The 21,665-nt window shown below is 39.9% G+C and overlaps 1 protein-coding gene across 1 annotated transcript; it reads left to right on the plus strand.

The window, feature by feature from the left end:
* The first annotated feature begins 4,936 nt into the window (after window positions 1-4,936).
* TMEM74 (transmembrane protein 74) lies at window positions 4,937-8,641 on the plus strand. Its single transcript, XM_089898821.1, has one exon. It carries the CDS (start codon window positions 7,365-7,367, stop codon window positions 8,280-8,282), a length of 918 nt encoding a protein of 305 aa, XP_089754947.1. The 5' UTR covers window positions 4,937-7,364; the 3' UTR covers window positions 8,283-8,641.
* Window positions 8,642-21,665: the final 13,024 nt, after the last annotated feature.

Below are 21,665 nucleotides of genomic sequence, written 5' to 3' on the forward strand. Positions count from 1 at the left end.
CCCCTGTTGCTACACTCTCCTCCGTGGCTCTGAAGCTTCCCCTCAACCCACCCCCCCATCTCCACCAGTGAAGGGGCTTCCTAGTGCATGGAAACCTTTCCTCCTTCACAGCTCCCTCCCAGAAGTGCAGGTCCCATCCCCATTGTTTTGTCTCTGTTTTTTCTTTTTTTTTTTTCCCTACCCAGGTACGTGGGGAGTTTCTTGCCTTTTGGGAAGTCTGTGGTCTTCTGCCAGCGTTCAGTAGGTGTTCTGTATGCGTTGTTCCATGTGTAGATGTATTTCTGATGTATTTGTGGGGAGGAAGGTGATCTCCACATCTTACTCCTCCGCTATCTTGAAGGTCCTCTGTCTAGATTTTTTAATTATCCTCAGCAATGGGTGGGTCTAAATCACTTTGTCTGCTGTTACCAGAAACAAATGTTTCCTATAGTTATGTTTTCTTTGATCCATACAAATTTAAAATTTTTTTAATTTAAATTTTAAAGATTTTGAATTTTTAAATAAAAATTGGGATATCTGACTTTTATTGATGTATGAATTCACTCAAGACAAACATCTGGTAAAGCAGTTAGGGGACACTGACCCCTTACGAAAAGCACTTGCTCTCAATTTGGCTACAGTCGTCCCTCCTCCCTAGTGTCTGTATCTGTCCACTTTATTTATTTAAATAACTTGCTATCCTGGCTGCTATAGCATTTTTATTTAAAGAAGACTTCAAAACTTAATATGACTCTTTTGTTGTTCCTAGAATTTTGTTAGTAAATGAGATCTTCATTACTATAAAAGTTGGTCATTTTTATCCTTTTCTTCCACCATTTAGAAGTGTCAGCTTGGACATAAAGTAAATCATATTCCTTGTACTATTCCCATGAAGTCACTGAGCCTCTATCCAGCCAATGTCTTTCTTACCACCCTACAACCTAGCCTCTCCTATTAACTTTAAATCCACTAAGGATATTTATTTATAATCAGTCCTTTTTATTATTGCTGAAGAGAGAAAACTGGAAAGTATCCTCAGTCATCATTACAAGAGACTATTTGTTAAAAGTCCCTGCACTACCTTTCTGGCCACTCGGCGAGGCTTGTGAGATCTTAGTTCCCTGACCAGGGATCGAAACTGGGCCCTAGGCATTGAAAGCGTGGAGTCCTAACCACTGGACCACCAGGGAATTCCAAAGTCCCTGCACTATCTTTGGTTCACATGGTAAATTTACTTCTCAGAGTCTATTTTTCCAGTTGGTGTAATCATGATTGTGCCTCTCATGCCTCATGGAGTATAAGTAAACAGGAAAATATGAACCATATTAAAAATTATGTAAGATCAAAATCATTACTTAGACGTTAGTATCATTTTTTTATTGGTGTCAATTATTTTGTAAGCATACAGTGAAGAACCATCGTTGGCCATGTATTTTTGCTGTTTCATGCCCAAGTGTATCTTCAAGGTTATAGAAAGAATATATTGGTTCTCAAAGAGCTTAAATTTTATCTGGAAGAGAGACAGCAGTATAAAGAAAGCAGTATAAAATATATATGAAATACTTCTATAGATGTAACATGATAGTATAAAAGGAAGTGTATTATGCCACTAGAATGCCAATTAGAAGAGCAATAAGAATTTGGGGGTTATGAACAAGAAAGGCTCTTGAAAAAGGTTCTTGGGTGAGATTTTGAGGGAATTTTAGACATGAACTTATAGGAGAGAGAGGTGAAATTATTCTAGCAAATGGTATTTTTCGCAAAGCTTTTCTTTCCAGAAGCTTATTAAGTTCACATTTATTCTTCTTCTGCAGAATTTTGAAGGAGATTTTGTACCATGTTGGCACAGAGTTGATTTTATTTTAATGCTCAAGAATATGTAGACAGTCAAGTGTACTATATTCAGAAATAGGAAATGAGAGAGAATAATGTGAATAGATAATCATCTCCAGTCCCAGTTCAGTCTTGGCATTTTCCTTCACTCTACTCAGTAGAAATATTTTACTTCTGTAGGAGATAATAAGACATTTAATATGTGGATACTGACCTTAGTGAGCTTACAATTGCTATTAGAGGTTTAGGCACCTAAGTGAGAAGTTGAACGATATGCAGTAGTTACCTAGACATTCTAGAAATGTCACAAGGTAGTGGCTGATAAATATTAAAAAATATCAGTGCTGACAAGTCCTAGTATAGTTCATAGGAGGTAGAAGCTTTGGGAGCTGGCTTGGAGGAAAAGGGCTTCATGAAGGAGATATACCTTAGAATCATTTCAGCAGGAAACCATAGAGGTCCTCTAACCCAACTAGATGAATCCCTTCTGCCACATCACTAATCAATGGTTCTTTTTTTTTTTAATCCTCTCCAGTAATAACAGAATTCACTTTCATGAGACATCCTGCTTCAAGTCCTTAAAGAGAATGTTCTTCCTTATGCTCAGCCTCAAATTAGCCTCCTTATTAAGTCTGATAGTGTTATCCAGAGCTTCCCAGCCCCTGTATCCATCATCCTCAGGTGCCCCAGTATACTACAGATGTGCTGGTTTATCTCTTCCCTTGGGCCCCCTAGCTGTCTTGCAGGGCCTGAAGTACCCACAGCACCAGGATGATGGCCATGAGAAACCTACTGTGTTTATCCCAGTGCAATACATATGATCACTTCTTATTTATGCTCTGCTGTGAAAATGATTGTGAAGCATTGCTCAGTATAGTGTAGTGGTGAAGATAGACACGAGTTGGAATCTTGCCTCTACCAGTTACTTATTACTTCTAATACCTTGGGAAAAAGACATTTTCAATACTCAATTTCTACACTGTAAAATGGGTATAATAATACTGGCTCCCTTATAGAGTTGGTCTAAGAATTAAAGATAACACATTAGGACAAATAAATACTATTATTGTCATTGGTTCTGCTTTTCCCTTTTTTAACCACAATATAGAATTCCTCTTCTATTCATAAACTTCAAATAATTTAAAGTTAGTTTTTGTTTCCTCTGAGTCTCCTCCTCTGGCTAAATATCCCAAGTTCCTTTAGCATCTCCTTGTCCAACGTGAGTTTAAGTTTCTTCAACATCTTAATTGCTCTCTTCTGGACACTGCATGGTGTCTTTGGGCTCCCTTTTAAATATATAGTACTAAGAACAGAATGCACCCCAGCAAATGTGGCTTGATGAGCTAATCCTTGAAGCGTGGAGGGAATAGGGGAATGAGGAAAGGATATTCTCACTGGAAAACAGTGTAATTAATGAGTGAAGGAGAAAAAGCCATAATAGATATGTCATGTTTAGCAACAGATGGGCTTAACTGGCTAAAAGAGAGTCATAGTGAGAAAAGATTTAAAGGTGGTATATTACGAAGTCCCTGGAACTATGAGACTATGAATTCTATCAATATAAAGGAAAACCAACAAAATCATCATTATAGGAGATTGATCTATTATTTGAAAGCAAGCAACCACAGAATTTATGTGAGCTACACACAAGCAGGAAGACGTTATATTATAACCCTTCTCTTGCTCCCCTTTGATAAAAACAATCAATAACCCTAGAATCACCCCAAAGGAGATGCTGAAAACTTGGAGACAATTCACAAACCGCACATTCTGTTTGGCTGTTGGCTGTCGCAGTGTTGGCTGTGGTTAGAAAGAGGTTGGTGACCCAAAGAAGTTACTTTGTCCTGTCCTAGGAATCACATCTCAGTAGCTTCAACCTCCAGATTTCCTTTATTCCTAACCCTTTCTTTTCTTGCCTTCTGGTCCTTTTTCCATTCTTTCAATTTGCATAATGCTTAGGACCTTTGGGGGTTCATGCCACCTCTACCGAGTACTAGCTGTATGACTTAGGGCAAATTACTCAGCTTCTTTGTTATTCAGTTTCCTCTTTTGTAAAACTCCATCTTTACAAAAGTGGATTTTTACAGGACTTTAAAAATTAACTGTGGGGCTTCCCTGGTGGCGCAGTGGTTGAGAGTCGCCTGCCGATGCAGGGGACACGGGTTCGTGCCCCGGTCCGGGAAGATCCCACATGCCGCGGAGCGGCTGGGCCCGTGAGCCATGGCCGCTGAGCCTGCGCGTCCGGAGCCTGTGCTCCGCAACGGGAGAGGCCACAACAGTGAGAGGCCCGCGTACCGCAAAAAAAAAAAAAAAAAAAAAAATTAACTGTGACCGTTAAATGAGCTAATGTATCCAACGTGATTAGAAGAGAGCCTGGCAATAGTAAGTGCTATGTATGTTAATTATTGTTATTTTGGGTCATTATTATTCAAACACTCTGCTAGGCACAGGGGATGCAGAGGAGAACAGGACAATCCCTTACCCTCAATGTTCACATTTCTCCTGATTTTGTGACCAAGGCAATGACTTTGGAAGCAGATTCTTGGATACAATTTATTAGCAATCATTAATTGTCTTTGTAACCCTGGATGAGGCACTTAATTCCTCTGAGCCTCTTTCCTTATCTGTAAAATGAGGATTAATGAAATCTACGTGGAGGATTTGTTCTGACTTTTAAACAAAACGAAATATGCATATTGCCTGGCACACAGTTGTAACTAAATATACACTCCTTCCCTCATAATCCTGTGGCCACACCTGAGGCTAGGGGACCTAACCCTGAGTTTAAGAGCCAGCGATTTCTTCTAACGTGCCAGGCCGGAGCACGGAGGTATAGCGGGAACTCGTCTTCAGGAAGGGCAAAAGCGAGAACGTAGGACAGAAGAGAGACAGGAGGGAGGCAGGGAGGCCGAACCGCACTACATCTCCCGGGATGCTCAGCAAGAGGGAGAGCCGAGCCCCGCCCCGGCCCGCCCAACCGGTACAGCAGGCGCTGCCCACCCCACGGAGCCCGGCGGCGCGCAGAGGCTACAAGTGCTGCGGCTTGTGAGCGGGGTACTTTCCCGAGGAGCCGCGCAAGGACAAGCGCGCGGTGCTCGAGCCTCGCTGGGTGGCCAAGGCAGGAGGTGAGTGGCGGAGAGAGGACGGGGAGGAGGCGCTGGGGCGAGGGAGAGACCCCGAGAGCCTGGCCGAGCGTCCCCAGTCCTTGCCCAAGGTGCCTGCCTTGCCTTAGGGTATTTGGCGAACGCAGCCCAACACTGGGTACCTCGGCGGACGCGGAGTTCACCCGGAATGGATTGACTGATTCCGCGAAGGACACCGCTGCCCGGAGCTCGCGGCGCGCCCTTCCCGCACAGCGCGCGCAGGACGGATCCCGAGGTCGCCTCCCCCAGACCAGCCTCGCCTGTGTCAGTTAGTTCCAATGCAAATATTACTGTCCTTAATTGCTGGCAGACGGACGAGGGAGAGTGCTGACCCCTCGTTTTGCGGTGCAGTTTTATTAACCGCACTCTTAAACCAGAGACGAGAGGGAGTAGACTGAAGCAAAGAGCCTTTAGCTGGTCCCCTGGGATTATCCATTCTCCCCTGAGAATGGAAGCCCCGGATAACGGAGCTGCAAAGGAAATCGACTGTGCGGCTTGTTCCGATGGAACAAGCAGTCTCCCTTTTAAGAGAAAAAGAAGCAGGAGAAGGGAATTAAGTGGAGATTTCTCTCCCTCTTTGTTATAAATTGGAAGTCCCATAAGGGACTCTGCCGATGTTTATCTAAAGTAATCCAATTTGATGGGTTATTTGTGCCAATGGTTAATCACAGCGCCTAATGTTTGAGGGAACTGCGAGATGATTTCTCATTTCAGTAATTGGTCAAACCCGTTATCATCGCTTCCTTCACTGAGGGATCCTGCAGTGGGGGTCTGTCCACCTACTAAAGGAAAGCTCTGGTTCAGTTGTGTTTTTCCTGCACCTGATTTTTTTGGTTGGCTTTTGTTTTGGGTTTGGTTTTTATCTGTTTTAGCCCCAGAGAAACGCCGATAATAGGAGAGAAGTGTGTGCGTGTGTGTGTGTGTGTTTTAAACTCTAATGTAGAACAGAAAACATGTAAATTTCCTCTCCCATATTTTAAGTGAGTTGCCAGGTGGACTTTAGGTTAGCCTACCTGCGTTTCTGTGTGGGTTTACCAGCTGCTGGGATGTGGATTTTGAAGCATAATAAGCCTCCAAGACATGAGTTAAATCAGTTATTACCCTGAACTTGGAAGCAAAATAAAAAGGGCCCTTGCTTGAAACCTCTGTACTTGGTGATAGTGGAAAGTACATTTTTATTCCTCAGAAAGATGGCAGAGGCAGAGAAAGATGGGCAAGTGGTTTTCTGCTCAACACAAACTTCTATCCCATAAATGTGCCTTGCTGTGGCTGAGGGCATGAGACGGATACAGAGTTCCAGAGGTAACTTTGGAAATAGCTTTCCACCTATTTGCCTCAACAAAACTGTGACTCTGTGGGTTGATGATTTGTCTTTTATTGTCAGTTTACTTCTAGGTTGGATTTGTGAAAACTTCTAGACAGTTGATTTCCTGTACACATTTGTTAGCAAACCATGCCGAGGTAGAGGAACTCATACCCACTCAGACCCAGTGAGTGGGAGTAGCAGACCTATACCTGGAGCAGGCAGCTGTGTGTGTGTGTGTGTGTGTGCGTGTAGGAGAGGGCTAGCCCATTGTGTTTTGCAGAGATCACACAATGAGGTGTGTTGTCCACATACTTTTGGGTCCAGAACATGCTACCACCATCTGGCAGTAAGCTGAGAATGGAAGCACTGTGAACAAGGCTGTGTGACTAGGGTCTCTGGATATACAAAGTGTAAGGTTAGGAGGGGTGGCTGATCAAGCTAGCCATCTTTCACCCATTTCAGAGCTACCCAGTCAAAATGCTGAGCCCCAGCTCCAACAGAGCCCAACTGATAGTGACATACTGATTGGTTCACCCATGGTGACGCTCTAACACTAATCTGTCTTAGAATCTGTTCTGAACTACAGAGAGTCTAAACACTTATAATTTAACTGAATTGTTGAGAAGTCTGTGCTTCCCTAGATTCTTCAGAAAATCAGCAGCTCTGCTAAAAAAGGTCCCTGCTTTTCTCATTTGTATCTCTATGCAGGAAACCTGCCTTCTCGTTTGAGGGATCCTGTCACCGAAATGTGTGAGTCCTTGGATAAATTTGGCTTGGTGACGGCAATGCTTTCTTCAGAGACACTGCCACTTCCTCCATGTTCCTTTTCTACCCTGGCCTAAATTTCTCAGTGTTAATCCCTGTGATAAGTCAGAGGATTTGCCCTTCTCACACTTTCCCACCACTAGGTAGCCTCTCCTTTCTCTTACCTCTTTTAGGAGGAATTGGGGCTGAAGTGTCAAGACCTGTGGCTACAAAGGAGATGAGGGCCTCAGGAGCAATACTGCTGGTGGTACAGCCTTAGCTCCTGTTGGGTTCTTATCTAACTGTGTTGCTACTGGCAGACTTTCTGGAAGCTGCTGGGGGATGTCTGACTAGCTCCAATGGAGCTCCACTATCTTGCTAAGAAGAGCAGCCAGGCAGCCCTGTGTGATGCTGTGGACTGGAGTTCAGGAGGGCTTCCCAGGGACCAGGCAGATGCAGCAGCCACTAAAGCTGCTCTCTGCTGCCAGAGACATTGTACGTGGACACCAAGAGCACCAGAGAGGGAAGGGTCTAAACTTAGCCCTTCTCCAGCATCCCCTCCCCCCTCACTGCAAGACACTGCTATTCAGCTAGACTTCTTGCCACCAGGGCTTCTCAACTCAGGGAACAACCAAATAACAGCAGAACAGAAAGTCTGTGACTGCTGTAGCCAGGAATTAGAAACCTCTTTTACCTATGAGGATGAGAATATCAACCTGGAGCAAAGGAACCGGCGTTCCCCTTCAGCAAAAGGGAGTAAGCACCTGGGAGACCTTGGCTGGGGAAATCCAAATGAGTGGTCCCCCGAGGCTCCCATATCGCTGATATCCGAAGATGAAGATGATGCAAGCTCGGAAGCCACCTCTTCAGGGAAGTCAGTAGACTATGGTTTCATAAGCGCCATCTTGTTCTTGGTCACTGGCATCTTGCTGGTGATCATCTCTTACGTTGTCCCACGGGATGTGACTGTGGATCCCAACACTGTGCCGGCCCGGGAGATGGAACGTCTGGAGAAGGAGAGCGCGAGGCTGGGGGCTCACCTAGACCGCTGTGTGATTGCCGGCCTCTGCCTTCTCACCCTTGGGGGGGTCGTTCTTTCCTGTTTGCTAATGATGTCCATGTGGAAGGGGGAGCTATATCGGCGTGACAGGTTTGCCTCTTCCAAAGAGTCTGCGAAACTCTACGGTTCATTCAACTTCAGGATGAAAACCAGCACTAATGCAAACACCCTGGAGCTGTCCTTGGTAGAGGAAGATGCTCTCGCTGTACAGAGTTAATTCTGGTTGTGAACTTCTTGAGAGTCTGCCTTGGCATTTTATATGAACAGAACAAAGCAAAGCAAAACAAAACACAACACATTTCTTAAAATTAACAGTGCAGTTTATTTGCCTGGCGAGGAAAGTCTATTTCCCAAACGAACAGCCAGTGAGTGTTTTTGTTCTCTATGTACTTTTATTTAGAAGAAAAGCCATGTAAGATGCATGAAGAAACCACAACCAGCTTCACCAGTCCTCAAGAGCTGAGAGTAATTAATCTGTAGTGGCCATCAGCTTCTACTTCTATAGCAAAATACTTCTAACAATCCAGTGTGCAAACGTTTTTTTTTTTTACATGATATGGGATATTATTCTTTGGACACTAGGAGGTGTAGGATCAATTAGCAACCTATTTTGTGAAAAAGAATGTAAGCGCTAATCACATAATAAGGCTTACATTTAATTCTCAAAGGTGCTTATCCATTTTCTTGCTAAATTTATTCTTCCTGTAATTCGGCTAAACACTAAAATATGGGGTTTTGACTTTGAATATTTCGAAGCTTGAAGATACTGATTATTAAAAAACGCAAAAACACATATGTTATATTCAAAACTATTCCAGTACACAGAAGTGGTAACTAAGTCATTAGAATAAACTTTCTAGTAAAATAAAATTATATAAATCAAACAATCTGAATTTAACCCAGAATGGTAGTGTCAGATATTAGGCAGTGTCACATGCCCATTTTCTAGATGAAGTAAAATTAATTGCTGATATAAATTTCATTTTCTGTTTGTGATTTAGCTATCATACTGGTTATGCACGCTCTTGAAGTCTTTCCTGGTTCTCACACCAGAGAGGCAAGAATAAGATGTTTTTATCCTATTTCCAGATATCTAAGCATCTAGGCAGGTTGACTCATGATTGGCTCAGGCACACTCCCAGGTGACATTTTGTTGTTTGGAGAAAACCTCCAATACAAGTGCAGCTAGACTCTTGGGGACCATGCCTAGAAACTGGTGTCACTTACTCAGGCCAAGCAACAAGTCATTGTGCCAGGATGGCAGCAGTCCTTAAGCTCACAGCCAAAAATATTAAAATGAGAAGAGAGAGAGACAGACTAAACACACTGATTCAGTGGGAACTGCACTCCTCACCAGAATCCACCTGCCCCTAACAATGGTCTAGGCATCATTCTGAGCACCTAATATCCAGGCCCTGAGTACCTGTGAGATCTTGCCTCATGAATTCAAACTTGCTTGATTAGAAGTACCATGAGCAAAACAGTAAATATTTTTTAAAACACACACCTAGCATCCATGCTAACTCAGTGTCTTGGTACGGTTATGGTTCAAGAAGGGGATGGGGAATGCAGCCTCAGAAATATCTTGCATTTTAGAATTCTTCTCTGAGGTGTTTCCAACTTCCCACTTCAGGAGTTGTTTTAGTTTCCATTACTTTGTTACCAGGATCAGTGGGGCCATTCTTAAAGAGGACTGGAGCTGGGAATTGGGGTGGGAGGGCAGGGAAGGGGAGGTGAGAAAGTGATTTCTTTGTAGATTCTAAAGCCTAATTCTAATGTCTGAAGTTTTTGTTGTTATTGAAGACTGTGGAATATGTGGGTGACTTTGGCTGGCAGAGTGTGTGAGTCAGGATATTTATGTGAATGAGCTCTTGTGGGTGTCAGATTGATTTGATGAGTTAGGTACGCTATGTGTTAGTAAGGGTTAAAGCGAAATGCAAAAAGAGAAGATCAGAGGATAATAAAAATAGTGAGGACAGATGTGTGAAAGAATTATTAGGTTAAAATGGTAAATTATATGGACATCAGAGGAAGCTGGATGTAGCTGGATTACCTTATCCTATGTAACAGACTATTATTGATTTGGAAATAGTTGGTATAATATAGACATGATTTCTGTTTTCTACTGCTTTTTGAAGAAACTTCTGTTTTACCGTGACTCTCGTGTGTTGAGGCCAGCTTAACAGCAGTATAAATTTCATATTCTGAAGGTTTATATATAAATTTTCGGATTCTAGCCTGCTTGAGGATCTACTTTGCGTGACGTTGAGGCAATAAGGGAATGATCTCCTTGGCTTCGTGAGTAGGTCTGAGCTGTGTGTTTTTTTTAAATATACTTTTAAAAAATACATGTTTATTCAGAGATGCTAAATGGCATCAGCTGAGTTTTGTTTTTATTTATTGATGAAACAGGATTAATTAGTCAAATTGCAGACAAACAATTAATGAGCAGCCTGATTTTCAGCTTCTGAAGTAAAGACAAATTTGAGAATCAGGTGTTAGGACATTTTTTCAGTTCTGTAAAACTGATGATAAAGGAGAAAAAGTCAAAGCTCTTCATTTGGAAGCACTTAATGAATGTTGTAGTGCTACCAAACTACATATAGTTCTGATGTGATCTAAAGGATATATATTCCTACATATATATTCATATACATATATGTATATATCCCAATTAGGAAAAAACATTCAGGGAAAAAAAGACTTGGGATATATTTCTTCCTTTTCTTCCTTAAACTTTTAAAATTGAAATATAGTAAGTATATGCTTACTTATGTCAACATTATTTAAATCTGCTCATATATAGGGCAGATATGTAGGGCATATCTCTTTTAACTTCTTTTATGTGGGCAGACCATTACTCCAAAAGGAACCAATTCAGAACATCATCTGGGTGTCTCCTCTAGTGCTGTGTTGACATGATTTAGACAACTGCCTTAATCAGTTATGATTTCCCCAGGTATTCAGCTGTGTAGCTCTAGTTCATCCTGTCAGCGCCTAAATTCAAGAAAAAGATTAACTGAATTTAAAGTGATGGTAACACAGGTAACAAAAAACCCTGAACTTTAGACACTGTTTTTTCCAATCTGATAAAGAGGGTTTGGGGCTCTAAATATATTTATTTAGAAGTACTTTGGCAACATCAGGTGATACTGTTATAGTCACTGAACAGACCATAGCTATGGTGCTGGTCTTGGAGCCTTCCTGGAGATTTGTGACTTTACGCCTATCTCTTTAACATGGTGCTGGTTGTTATCTATGAGAGCTTTTATTGCTAGACCTGGAGAAGCAGAACTCTTTTTGCAGAGGTCCATAGTTTAGGTCTTTAACTTTTTACCAGGTTTTAGAAAACTAAACTTAGAGTCACCTTCCTAATCTTAAAAGAAGACAGCTCATTGTTCAGCGTTGAGACCCAAAGCTGCCTTTCTCTATTACTACTGGGATCTACAGGCTGCTAACGAACAATTTAATTGTCTTAATGACTTTAATAAAAACTGTTCCTTTTTAGTTCACCTTAAACTGTTTGTGGCAGAGCGGCCGTGATTTCTTTGCAATGTTGTGTGTCCTTTTTAGCCATCTGGAACTCCTAAAGCAGACCATCTCATATGATGTACTGGCTCCCTCATAAGAAGAATGTCTTTCCTCCAGGCTCCCCATTTCATAGCTGGTTTGTAGTTTAGAGGATTACAGGACTGCTTGGAACCATGAAATTCTTCGTGGCTGTGGGTGTTTTTACCCACAAAATTGCCATGCCCCTTGATGCTATACTACCTAGCTACTTGCCTTGCTATCAGTCTCACATGCTTTACTGTCTGCTTAAAATATGAGTCCATCCCTCTCATACTTAATTGTTTTAGGGACCCAACTGGACCAATACTGGCACATGTCCTTCGAGGTGCAAATTTAGACAAAGAGACTGCCCTAGCAAATTCCTTTGTGCCTTCCCTTTGCTGCTGGGCATAAGGATAAATGAGTGAGTGAGAATTATGTCAATTGAATATCAGGAATTAAAGGTGTGAATCCAAGTGGCTCTACTTTTTGTTACTTCTTTGTGAGAGGCAAAAATTCTGGGCAAGAAGATTTGAACATTTTAGCCTTCATCTTTCACACGTGCAATGACAGGCACATGCAAAACCTGTATTATTCATATAAAGTTAAACAAAAAATGTTCTATATATATATTAGGAGAAGGTTTTCCAATCTGAAGGTCAGATTCCATTGCAGCAATAACTGCTACCACAAAAATGTGGTCTGATGAAAGAGATTCACAACCTTCACCAATGTTTCGCCTGTTCAGCAAGATTTAATACCACCAACTATATTCCACTGTGACAAAGGAATAAGACAGATCCTTATAGTTCTCTGTAATGGGGTTTACCCTTTCGCAGAATTGGGCATAAAGAATGACTACAATAAAAAGAATTATGATGAAATCTCACTGGCTTTTCTCAGTATAAAATGGTTTGTAAAGAGAATTGACATATCGGCTTTCAGCTGATTTTCAGCCATATCATTTTATGGTTCATAGTGTTCTATAATATTCTTTCCTTCCAACTTTCGTATGGGCATAAGCCTTGGGAAGTAATTGGCCTGACTTGTGCACTAGCACTGTAAAAAGAAAGATGTTATTTTAAACATAAAAAACTGATTTCATAAATCCATGGGTTACTTTTAAGAGTGCGCCTGTCTATCATTTCTGTTTGCTAGTGTGCAAGTTTATGTACACTCAAGTCCATGTATCTACTAGGAGAATATTTTATAATTATAGAACTGTAATATTTAAAGCTATCATTAGAATAATTTTCTTATAGGAAACTTGGCATGCCTTAATGTTGACTTTAAGGACAAGAGAAGTCTTTCACAGGTCATGAATGAAGAATTTGCCGTCAACCTCAGAATGAGATGCCATAATTACATGGATTGTTTGGTTATTCAGCTTCCTGCAGATGTTTAATTTACATTTTTAACCTCCCAATTTTAGGCTCAGAAAAGTGTGGCATATTTAGAAATCATTTTACCATGATTATTATTTTATTTCAGGGAAATATGAGTAGCAGACAGTGTTTTCCTCTGCTTTATTAATTCTCCTGTGTTTCAGGAAGAGCCAGCCTTGTTTTCCCACTACCATCTTCATGCTTCCTAGCCAGGCTCCAAACAAATGTCATACAAGAAAGCAAAGATAGGTTATTCTATATAGTGTATTGAGAGTTTTAGTTTTATGGTTCTCATCGTGCTTTAAATTTTACTGTTCTTGCCAAACAAGAAAAATAATTTGATGTTGATTATTTGTTTTTGATATTCTAAAAGGGCAGTTATTAAGGTTCTTGGCTTTTTATTAGGGCATTTGATGCCATATATGTTAATAGCAAGTGTGTCATATCATTTTAAAATAAAACTATTTATTAAGATGTTTTGTTGTGTTTGTTAACTTTCATTTAAATCTGAATCTTTAATGCTGATTTGATCTTTTAAAATTATATTTCAAATTATCTATCGAAAAAAATTAGAAGTAATATTTACCCCTGATTCAAGCATAACATTCTTCTTGCTACCATATCATTGGACAATGTAAACTATGCCTTTTTTTTTTTTACTTTATATGAAATAATGAAAGCTATTTGGGTTTCTCTAAATTCTTCAAAAAACACAGGAATAGATATTTTAAAAACACCTAAAAAATCTAGAAAGCTTTTAGGTGAGAAACAAATAACTGGATTAGCTTGTGCCCCTGTTCTTAATCATTTTTAAATCTAATTTTGATCTCTATTTTCATTTGGGAGATGGATAAGAATTTATATAATTAAGTGGAACTTTATCCTTATTTTGTATAACTGCTGTCAAGGTTGAGAATCCTAAAGCGACAATTTGAAGTGAAGCCCCATATATTGCTCCACTCATTTAAAACAAAAATTGGATCAAGATTCTTATCTATTATAAAGAAAGAAAATCTAGACTTCTTTCATAAGTATTTTTTGCTAGAAGACCTTTTTTAAGTTAACTACCTCTGGTCATTCAGGATGAGCTACACGATGCTGCTACAACTCCATAGTCTCTTGCTACCTGACCCTGACAGGTCAGCAGGGAGGCTCTCAGGGACCCAATATGATGCAACTACCTTTTCAAATGTTACTGGTTGTCCAGCTAGAGGGAAAAAGAATCTGAAAGGTCTCAACAGGCATTGTTCCGCCTCACAACTTGTTAGCCAGGACTAGTTACATAGTCCGACTCATGCCAGGAAATACATTTCTAACATGTGCCCTGAAATGGCACACATCTGAGCCATGGTTTTTTCATCTGTAAAACAGGAATAATACTGTTTACTTTGCAGGACTCTGATGAAACTTAAGTGAGACAAAGGCTGAGAGAGAAATCCTGTTTGGTGTTCTATCATTAGATCCACATTATCTTTAGCGGGCTGCTTTGTAACAGCAGAACCTGGGTTTTTGGAAGTACTTGGGAACCATGATGATGTTGATTAAGTACTGCTGACAAATTACTGTATTGGGTCATCACCAGGATCCAAAATAATCTCTTCCTCTTCTTTTCCTTTCTTCCTTCTTCTTCTCTTTTCTTCTTCTTATCCTCCTCTTCCTTTTCTCTCCTCTCTCGTCCTTCACCAGCATCATCAACTATGTGGAAACCATTAATTTGCAGGTCTTTTATTTCTACCGTCGTAGATATGTCCAAGAAAGAAAATTATATTTCCCTTCATGAGACAGAAAATAATCTGGAAGACTGTCTTTTGCTTAATTGTGAAGCCAACTGTGCGCTAATATCTTGTACCACAGTCTTCCATACCTTGAATAGCCATCGTTCCAATCATCAGCATGCTACATGGCAGAAAACTCAGTTATCTTTTTGAATAGAACAGTTTTGCCATAGAAAAGTCCAACAAAATCCTTTTATTTGGTTGAAAAAATATATATTTTTACATTCATAGTGTTAAAACTTAAATGATTCTATTCCGTGAGCACTCTGGCAAAAGGCTGTTCTTCACTGCTATTTATCTAGACCTGAGTGTTTGTGTGCTTATATTAAATCTACCTTTGAATTCTATTTGAATTGCCCACATTCTGCCAAATTAGGAAAATTAACTATTCTGGAATACAGATGACATTTAGAACAATTGCCAAAAATTAAACTCATTTTCCCTTGATGCTTAAATGGCATAGGCAGCAATGCCCCTGCTGCTGAGTGGATCCATAGCAGAGAAACCAGGGTCACCAGAGAAGGAAGAGGGCAAAGGCAGGACCTGGTTGCAAACAGAATAAAAGGCGTTGCTAGATTTTAAACCGTAATAGATGAGGCTGAGAGAGACTTCGAGAGAAAACGTTTCTTTATTGACATAACCTTATATCAAAGATCATATTAAGGGCATAGCTGTTTTGGATAATCTCAAAAGAGCCATCATTAAGCTGAGAAAGAGAAGCCGGGGTCAAGAAGCTAGGAAACTATTCGGGCTGGAGGGAGGAAAATTTTGAGTATGGTTAATGGCACATGAAACTAATGGAAGCAAGTAGCAGAGAAGTCTAAGTTGCTGAAGGAATTTTATTGCCAAAGAAGCCCTTAAATATTTGAGCCTTAAAAAACAACACTTGGGCCCCAATACCCGTACTAGCAGGAAGCAGTCCTGAACGTTTGTACAGGACCTAAGGAGGGCATACTCCTGAATATCCATTTTAGATGTGGCCAGAAAAGGCAAGGAAGAAACAAACTCCTGGAAGCTTGAACAGGAGCTTTGGGGAATAGCAGACAAGTGAATTTCTTCCAGAAATCAGAACAAAGCCTAATCAAGGAATTTACCCACCCCCTAGGACAAAAGAACTGTATAATACCTGACAGAGTTTCAGCATTTCTATGGATCAATGATATGATTATCATGTCCCTGTTACTACCATCATTTTATATTGTATATGAGGGATAACTTGTCTTCCTAGTTTCCAGTTTTTTAGATCCCAAGAAGAGACATCCAGGTCTTATGCAGAAGACTGTGCACATCCTGGAGGTGTTGGACCTGGAGCTGGAGGAAATATCTAGATGGACCTTTTAGTCATCCCCCTTGGGAGTTGAGTATGCTCTGTGTGTAAGGAGAAAGGATAGACCATGGCAGGTTGACCAAAGATCATACCCCATTTCCTTTGTGTAGAGTTGTTGCTAGAGAGCAGTGGCCCGATGGGGTACTACATTTCCCAGCTTGTTTTTCATTTAGGTGAGGCCAAATGACTAATTTGCACCAATGGAATGTGAGCAAAGTGATGTGTATCACTTCCTGGATGAAGTAGTTAAGAAAGCTGCATACTTTTGTTCATTTCCCTCCCCAATCTGGTGGCTGAATTAAGCAGGTGGTTAATTTTATGTGTCAACTTGACTGGACTAAATGATGCCCAGATAGTTGGTAAAACATTATTTCTGGATGTGCCTGTAGGATGTTTCTAGAAGAGACTAACTTTTGAATGGGAAGTCTGAGTAAAGAAGATTGCCCTCACCAATGTGGGTGGGCATCATCCAATCTGTTGAGGACCTGGATAAAACAAAATGGTAGAGGAGGGGTGAATTTGTTCTCTACTTATGCTGGGACATCCATTTTCTCCTGCCCTCCAACATTGGTGCCCCTGGTTCTTGGGCCTTCAGACTCAGACTGGGACTTACATCATTGTTTCCCCTGGTTCTTGGGCCTTTGGGTGTGGACTGGAACGACACTATCAGCTTTTCTGGGCCTCCAGTTTAAGTCAGCACACTGTGGGACTTCTCAGCTTCTGTAAGTGCGCGAGCTAATCCCTCGTGATAAGTCTCTTTCTAAATATCTATGTCTATACTAATTTATCTATCATCTATTGGTTCTGTTTCTCTGGAAAACACTGACTAATACACTGCCCAAGAAGAACTTTGAAGCCACAATGAAGATGACAAATCCTCCATTAGCAAGGTTTGGGATGAGTGTGGGCGGTGCGGGGTGCTGTCTGCTCCACAGTTATCAGGAACCTATGTTAATAGGGGCTCTGTCATCTTCAGCATATGACTTCCGAGATCACCCTGGTTGTCAAGATTTAGCCAGCAGACAGAAAAAGAGACAGCATGGAGGCTTTCATTTCAGTTGGTTAGCACTCAACCTTATTGCCACATCCAACTGCATTTCCCAGCAGTTAGATGTGAAATGTCATCCAGCAGTAATATCCAGGAAAAAGAAGAAATGGCTTTGATGGACAGCTAGCTAGTCTCTGCCAAACTGTGTGACCTGGTTGTAGTCAATTTCCTGACTGATATTTTCCAATTATTTTCTTCAATTTTGCTTAACAAAATTTTCCTCTAATTAACTATGAGTATTTGACTTGTTTTTTTCTCAAGTGAATTAGGTTAAGTATCTCATTGTATATCATGTTTAATTATCCCCAAACTTAATGACTTAAAAGTAAACTTTTATTATTTGGGAGGAGGTTAGCTGTTTGGGTTTGGCTTGGGTCTCTCATAAGGTTGCAGTCAAGATATTGGCTGGGGCTGCAGCATTTTAAGGCTTGACTGGGACTGGAGGAGTCAATTCCAAGATGGCTCATTCACAATGCTGGCAAGTTTGTGCTGGCTGTTGGTGGGAGACCTTGAGTTCTTAACACATGGACCTCTCCATAGGGCCTCTTGAGGTTCCTTAAAACATGACTGCTGGGTTCCCCTAAAGAGTGTGATACTAAATAGAAGGAGGATGCTGCAAAGTTTCCTATGGCCAACTTTTAGAAGTCAAACACTGTCCCTTCCATCACATTCTATATAGTCACTAAATCCAGCCCACATTCAATGAAGGGGGAACTAGGCTCCATCTTATGAAGGGAGGAGTGTCAAAAAAAAAGTGTGCCTATATTTTAAAACCTTCACACTTAGAGTTTTGATTTTTCTAAATCCTTTCATCCTCTTTAGTGTTGCTAATATTAATACTTCTTTACCTACTAGGTACTTTAATTAACTCCTTTACTTAATTACTTTTTTAATTAACATTCCCATTTTTAGGAATGTTAATTACATCTTTTATTTAGGATGTATTAATGGGAGCACTGAATTTGATCTTTAAAAAGTCAACTGACTTTTTTTCTTGCAGAGAAAAATTAGGCTCTCAAGCCCAAATGGAGAGAGACATAGGTCAGTGGATGTGGGCTATAATTAACAGTAAACTGACCTTGAGAGAAGAGCCAAGCATTCCACTTCAAAATATAAGATGTGCATCATGATTTGGGGAAAAACCTCCAGTTCCAGTTTCTTTTTCTCCTTTGCAGTAACAAATCTGTCCAATTCTCTCAATCAAAACACCAGTGGTTATCTATTATGGTGGAAAATCATTATTACATCATAAAAACAAGTGATTTACTAAATTGATGCTTAAAGAGGTTAATGATGAAAACTAACACTATTGAGCGCTTATACGGTGCCAGGCCCCTGTTTGCGTATCTAATCCCCACGACAATGCTATGAGGTAGGTACTCTGATTACACTGATGTTATCCATAAGCAAAGTCAGATTTACCGTTACCAAGAAATTATTAGTTTGCCCCAATGATTAGCTTTGACACAAAGTTCATAAGTGGCAGGGTTGGGGTTCAAACCGAGAGTTTGGTTAATAAACTTGCTTAAGGTTAAAGCTAGTAAATGGTGGAGCTGAGACTTCCCACCCAAGTCTGACACAAAAATCCATGCTCTTTGTATCTATACTAAGCTGCCATTTACTTCTGTAGTTCTTTTCACCTGAACCGCCTGTCCTTCCCTCTGCCAAGGCCAACCTCATTGATGATTACTCACATCATCATTGATCTCTCCTTTCTTTAAATGACCATAGCACTTAGTATCTATATCTGTATTCCACAATTCACCCAGTGTAGGCTGCCTTGTATCGATCACTAATTGTTTCATGGCTTAGATGTTTCTCTCCGGTTAGACTTTAAACTCTGGGAGGGCAAGCACCTCTCTTACCTCCTAGTACCTAGATTAATACTTACTCATACTTACTTACTTGATGATTATTCATGACTTGCATAAATAGGAACATGATAAATTCTCCTGATTTATAAATTCTTGCCAAAACAAGTAGTCTGGCCCCAATACTAAAGTAGCCTCTTATCTTGGAAACCAGGGTAAGAAAAGAACCCAAGGAAGGAAAAAAACCCTAGAGGAGAGCCACAAAGTGGATTAAAGTTAGAAAGCATGACACAAAGGAAAATGTAAAAGAACAATAACTTCCAATTATAGAGCCAAAGACTAAGGCATAACTTAATAAAAATTCACTAATTTTGATATTCAGAAACATTCACTTCCACCAGGAATCAAAACATTCAAATTAGCATCTTAAACATGATTTTTATCATTAAATTGGGAAGTTTTTCCTTTTTTAAAAGTAATACTTAGGGCTTCCCTGGTGGCGCAGTGGTTGAGAATCTGCCTGTTAATGCAGGGGACACGGGTTCGAGCCCTGGTCTGGGAGGATCCCACATGCCACGGAGCAACTAGGCCCGTGAGCCACAACTACTGAGCCTGCGCGTCTGGAGCCTGTGCTCCGCAACAAGAGAGGCCGCGATAGTGAGAGGCCCGCGCACCGCGATGAAGAGTGACCCCCGCTTGCCACAACTAGAGAAAGCCCTCGCACAGAAACGAAGACCCAACACAGCAAAAATAAATAAATTAATAAATTCCTACCCCCAATATCTTCTTAAAAAAAAAAGTAATATTTAATGTTGCCATGAGAGATGCTGTCTCATACACTGCTTCATAGGAGCATCAATTAATACATTTCTTTCTGGAACACAAATTAACAGTTTGTACCTGAAGTCTTCAAAATGTCCTTTCAAGAAAACTTAGAGTAGAAATATTCAAGGAGGTAGATAAAAAATTATTTACAAAGATATTTATCACTGCATTAGCTAAAACAAGGAAATACTGAAAACAATCTCATAGCTCAATAATAGGAGGATTGCTGAGATGGGGTAAGCCCATAAAATGAATTGCTGTAAAACCCCTAAATATGATTTTCAAAGATTTTTAAGGATATTGAGATATTTTCAAAGATATTTAAAGATATTTTATGGATATGCCCATAAAATAACATTAAGTGAAGAAGTTCATGAATTAGACCCTTTTCTCAAATATAGCATCATCCCAATCATGTGCAATCTGTGTGATTTATATATACACAGGACAGAAGGAAACATCAAAATGCAAACAGTTATCTCCAGAGTGAGGTTACTGATGATTTGTTTCTTTTGTTGTTTTTTCTAAATTTTCTTTCCTTTTTATTTTTTAAAGTGCTTTCAATTTTTTAACAAATATTTTAATAATACTATATGCCAATATTTATTCAAGGGATTTACAGATATTAACTCATTTAATTTAATCCTCATAAGAACCCTATGAAGTAGGTACTGTTTGATGATGAAACTGAGGCACGGAGAGGTTTAAAAATTTCCCCAAGGTCACACAGATAGTAAGCTGTGGAAGCAGGATTTGAGCCCATGCACTTAACTATACTCTGATTGTGAAAATCTTTTGAAACCAGAAAATAAAATAAAATAATTTTTAGTTGGAGAAAATTATGAGTTAATTATACAGACTTCTCTGGGCTAATATAAGAAGGTAAGAAAGCAACATGAAGAATTCAGTTATTCATTAGGAAAGACTATTCTGATATCCAGGATTATTACACTAGAATGAGTTATAAGGCAAAATGTGGGAAGTTCTCAGTGAGGCAATAAAAATGGGATTGGTGGTCGTCTGGTATATGTAATGTCTTCTTGCTGAGATTGGTGGTGTGACTCTCAAGGTCCCTGCCAGGCCTATGATTCAGTGATTCATGAAATAATAAAGCAGAGTTGGATGACCCAGTTTGTCCCCTAATTATATTTATACTCTCATCCTTTAAAGGAGTCACATAAATGAGACTCTCCTTCCTGTAAATATAATAATTTAATTTTTTAAATCTACAACTTAGAATAACATACATAATCTAAGTACTTTCTAAGAAGAGAGAGAGAATCCACTGTTTTCTCACCTTTCTTCTCAGACATGAATAAGTCGACTGAGGAAAATATAGTAGAAAGAAGAATTCGTCAGCACATTGTCAGGTAAGTATAAGGATTACACCATATAAATAGCTACGATGAATAATTTATTTGATAGATAGATGGCATCATTTGGTCTGAACTGTACTTCAACAGTTTTCCTTCCTCTTCTTTTAGGGCTTTTATGAGTTTAGGTTTTGTGTCAGAATATACGTCAGTGGAAAAAGAAATACCTGTTTAACAATTAAAAAATATTCTTATTTGCCAAGAGGCCTATAGTTATTCTGAGAAGTTGGTTTTACTGTTGTTGATTTCTATCCAATTGCAAAAGAAAAACAGATTAGTAGGAAAATTACTAATTTATTTTCTCACTGTGCTAAACCATCCTGGTTTTAAAAAAGGAATGGCCCACTTTGTAGCTTGTTACTCACAGACTGAACTTCTTCCTGCTCAGGGAGAGTGAGTGGAAAGTAAAACTACTCTATATGATAAATACAAGGAACTTTAGAGTTGGATATAGGCATCTAGGGAGAAAAGAGAAGGACAGAGGGAGAAAAGAACAGAGGGAGAGGG

This window comes from Delphinapterus leucas, chromosome 17, assembly GCF_059928025.1.
Source record: "Delphinapterus leucas isolate spDelLeu-1000000601 "Yukka" chromosome 17, BTC_Dleu_Yukka2, whole genome shotgun sequence".
NCBI classification, from domain to species: Eukaryota; Metazoa; Chordata; class Mammalia; order Artiodactyla; family Monodontidae; genus Delphinapterus; species Delphinapterus leucas.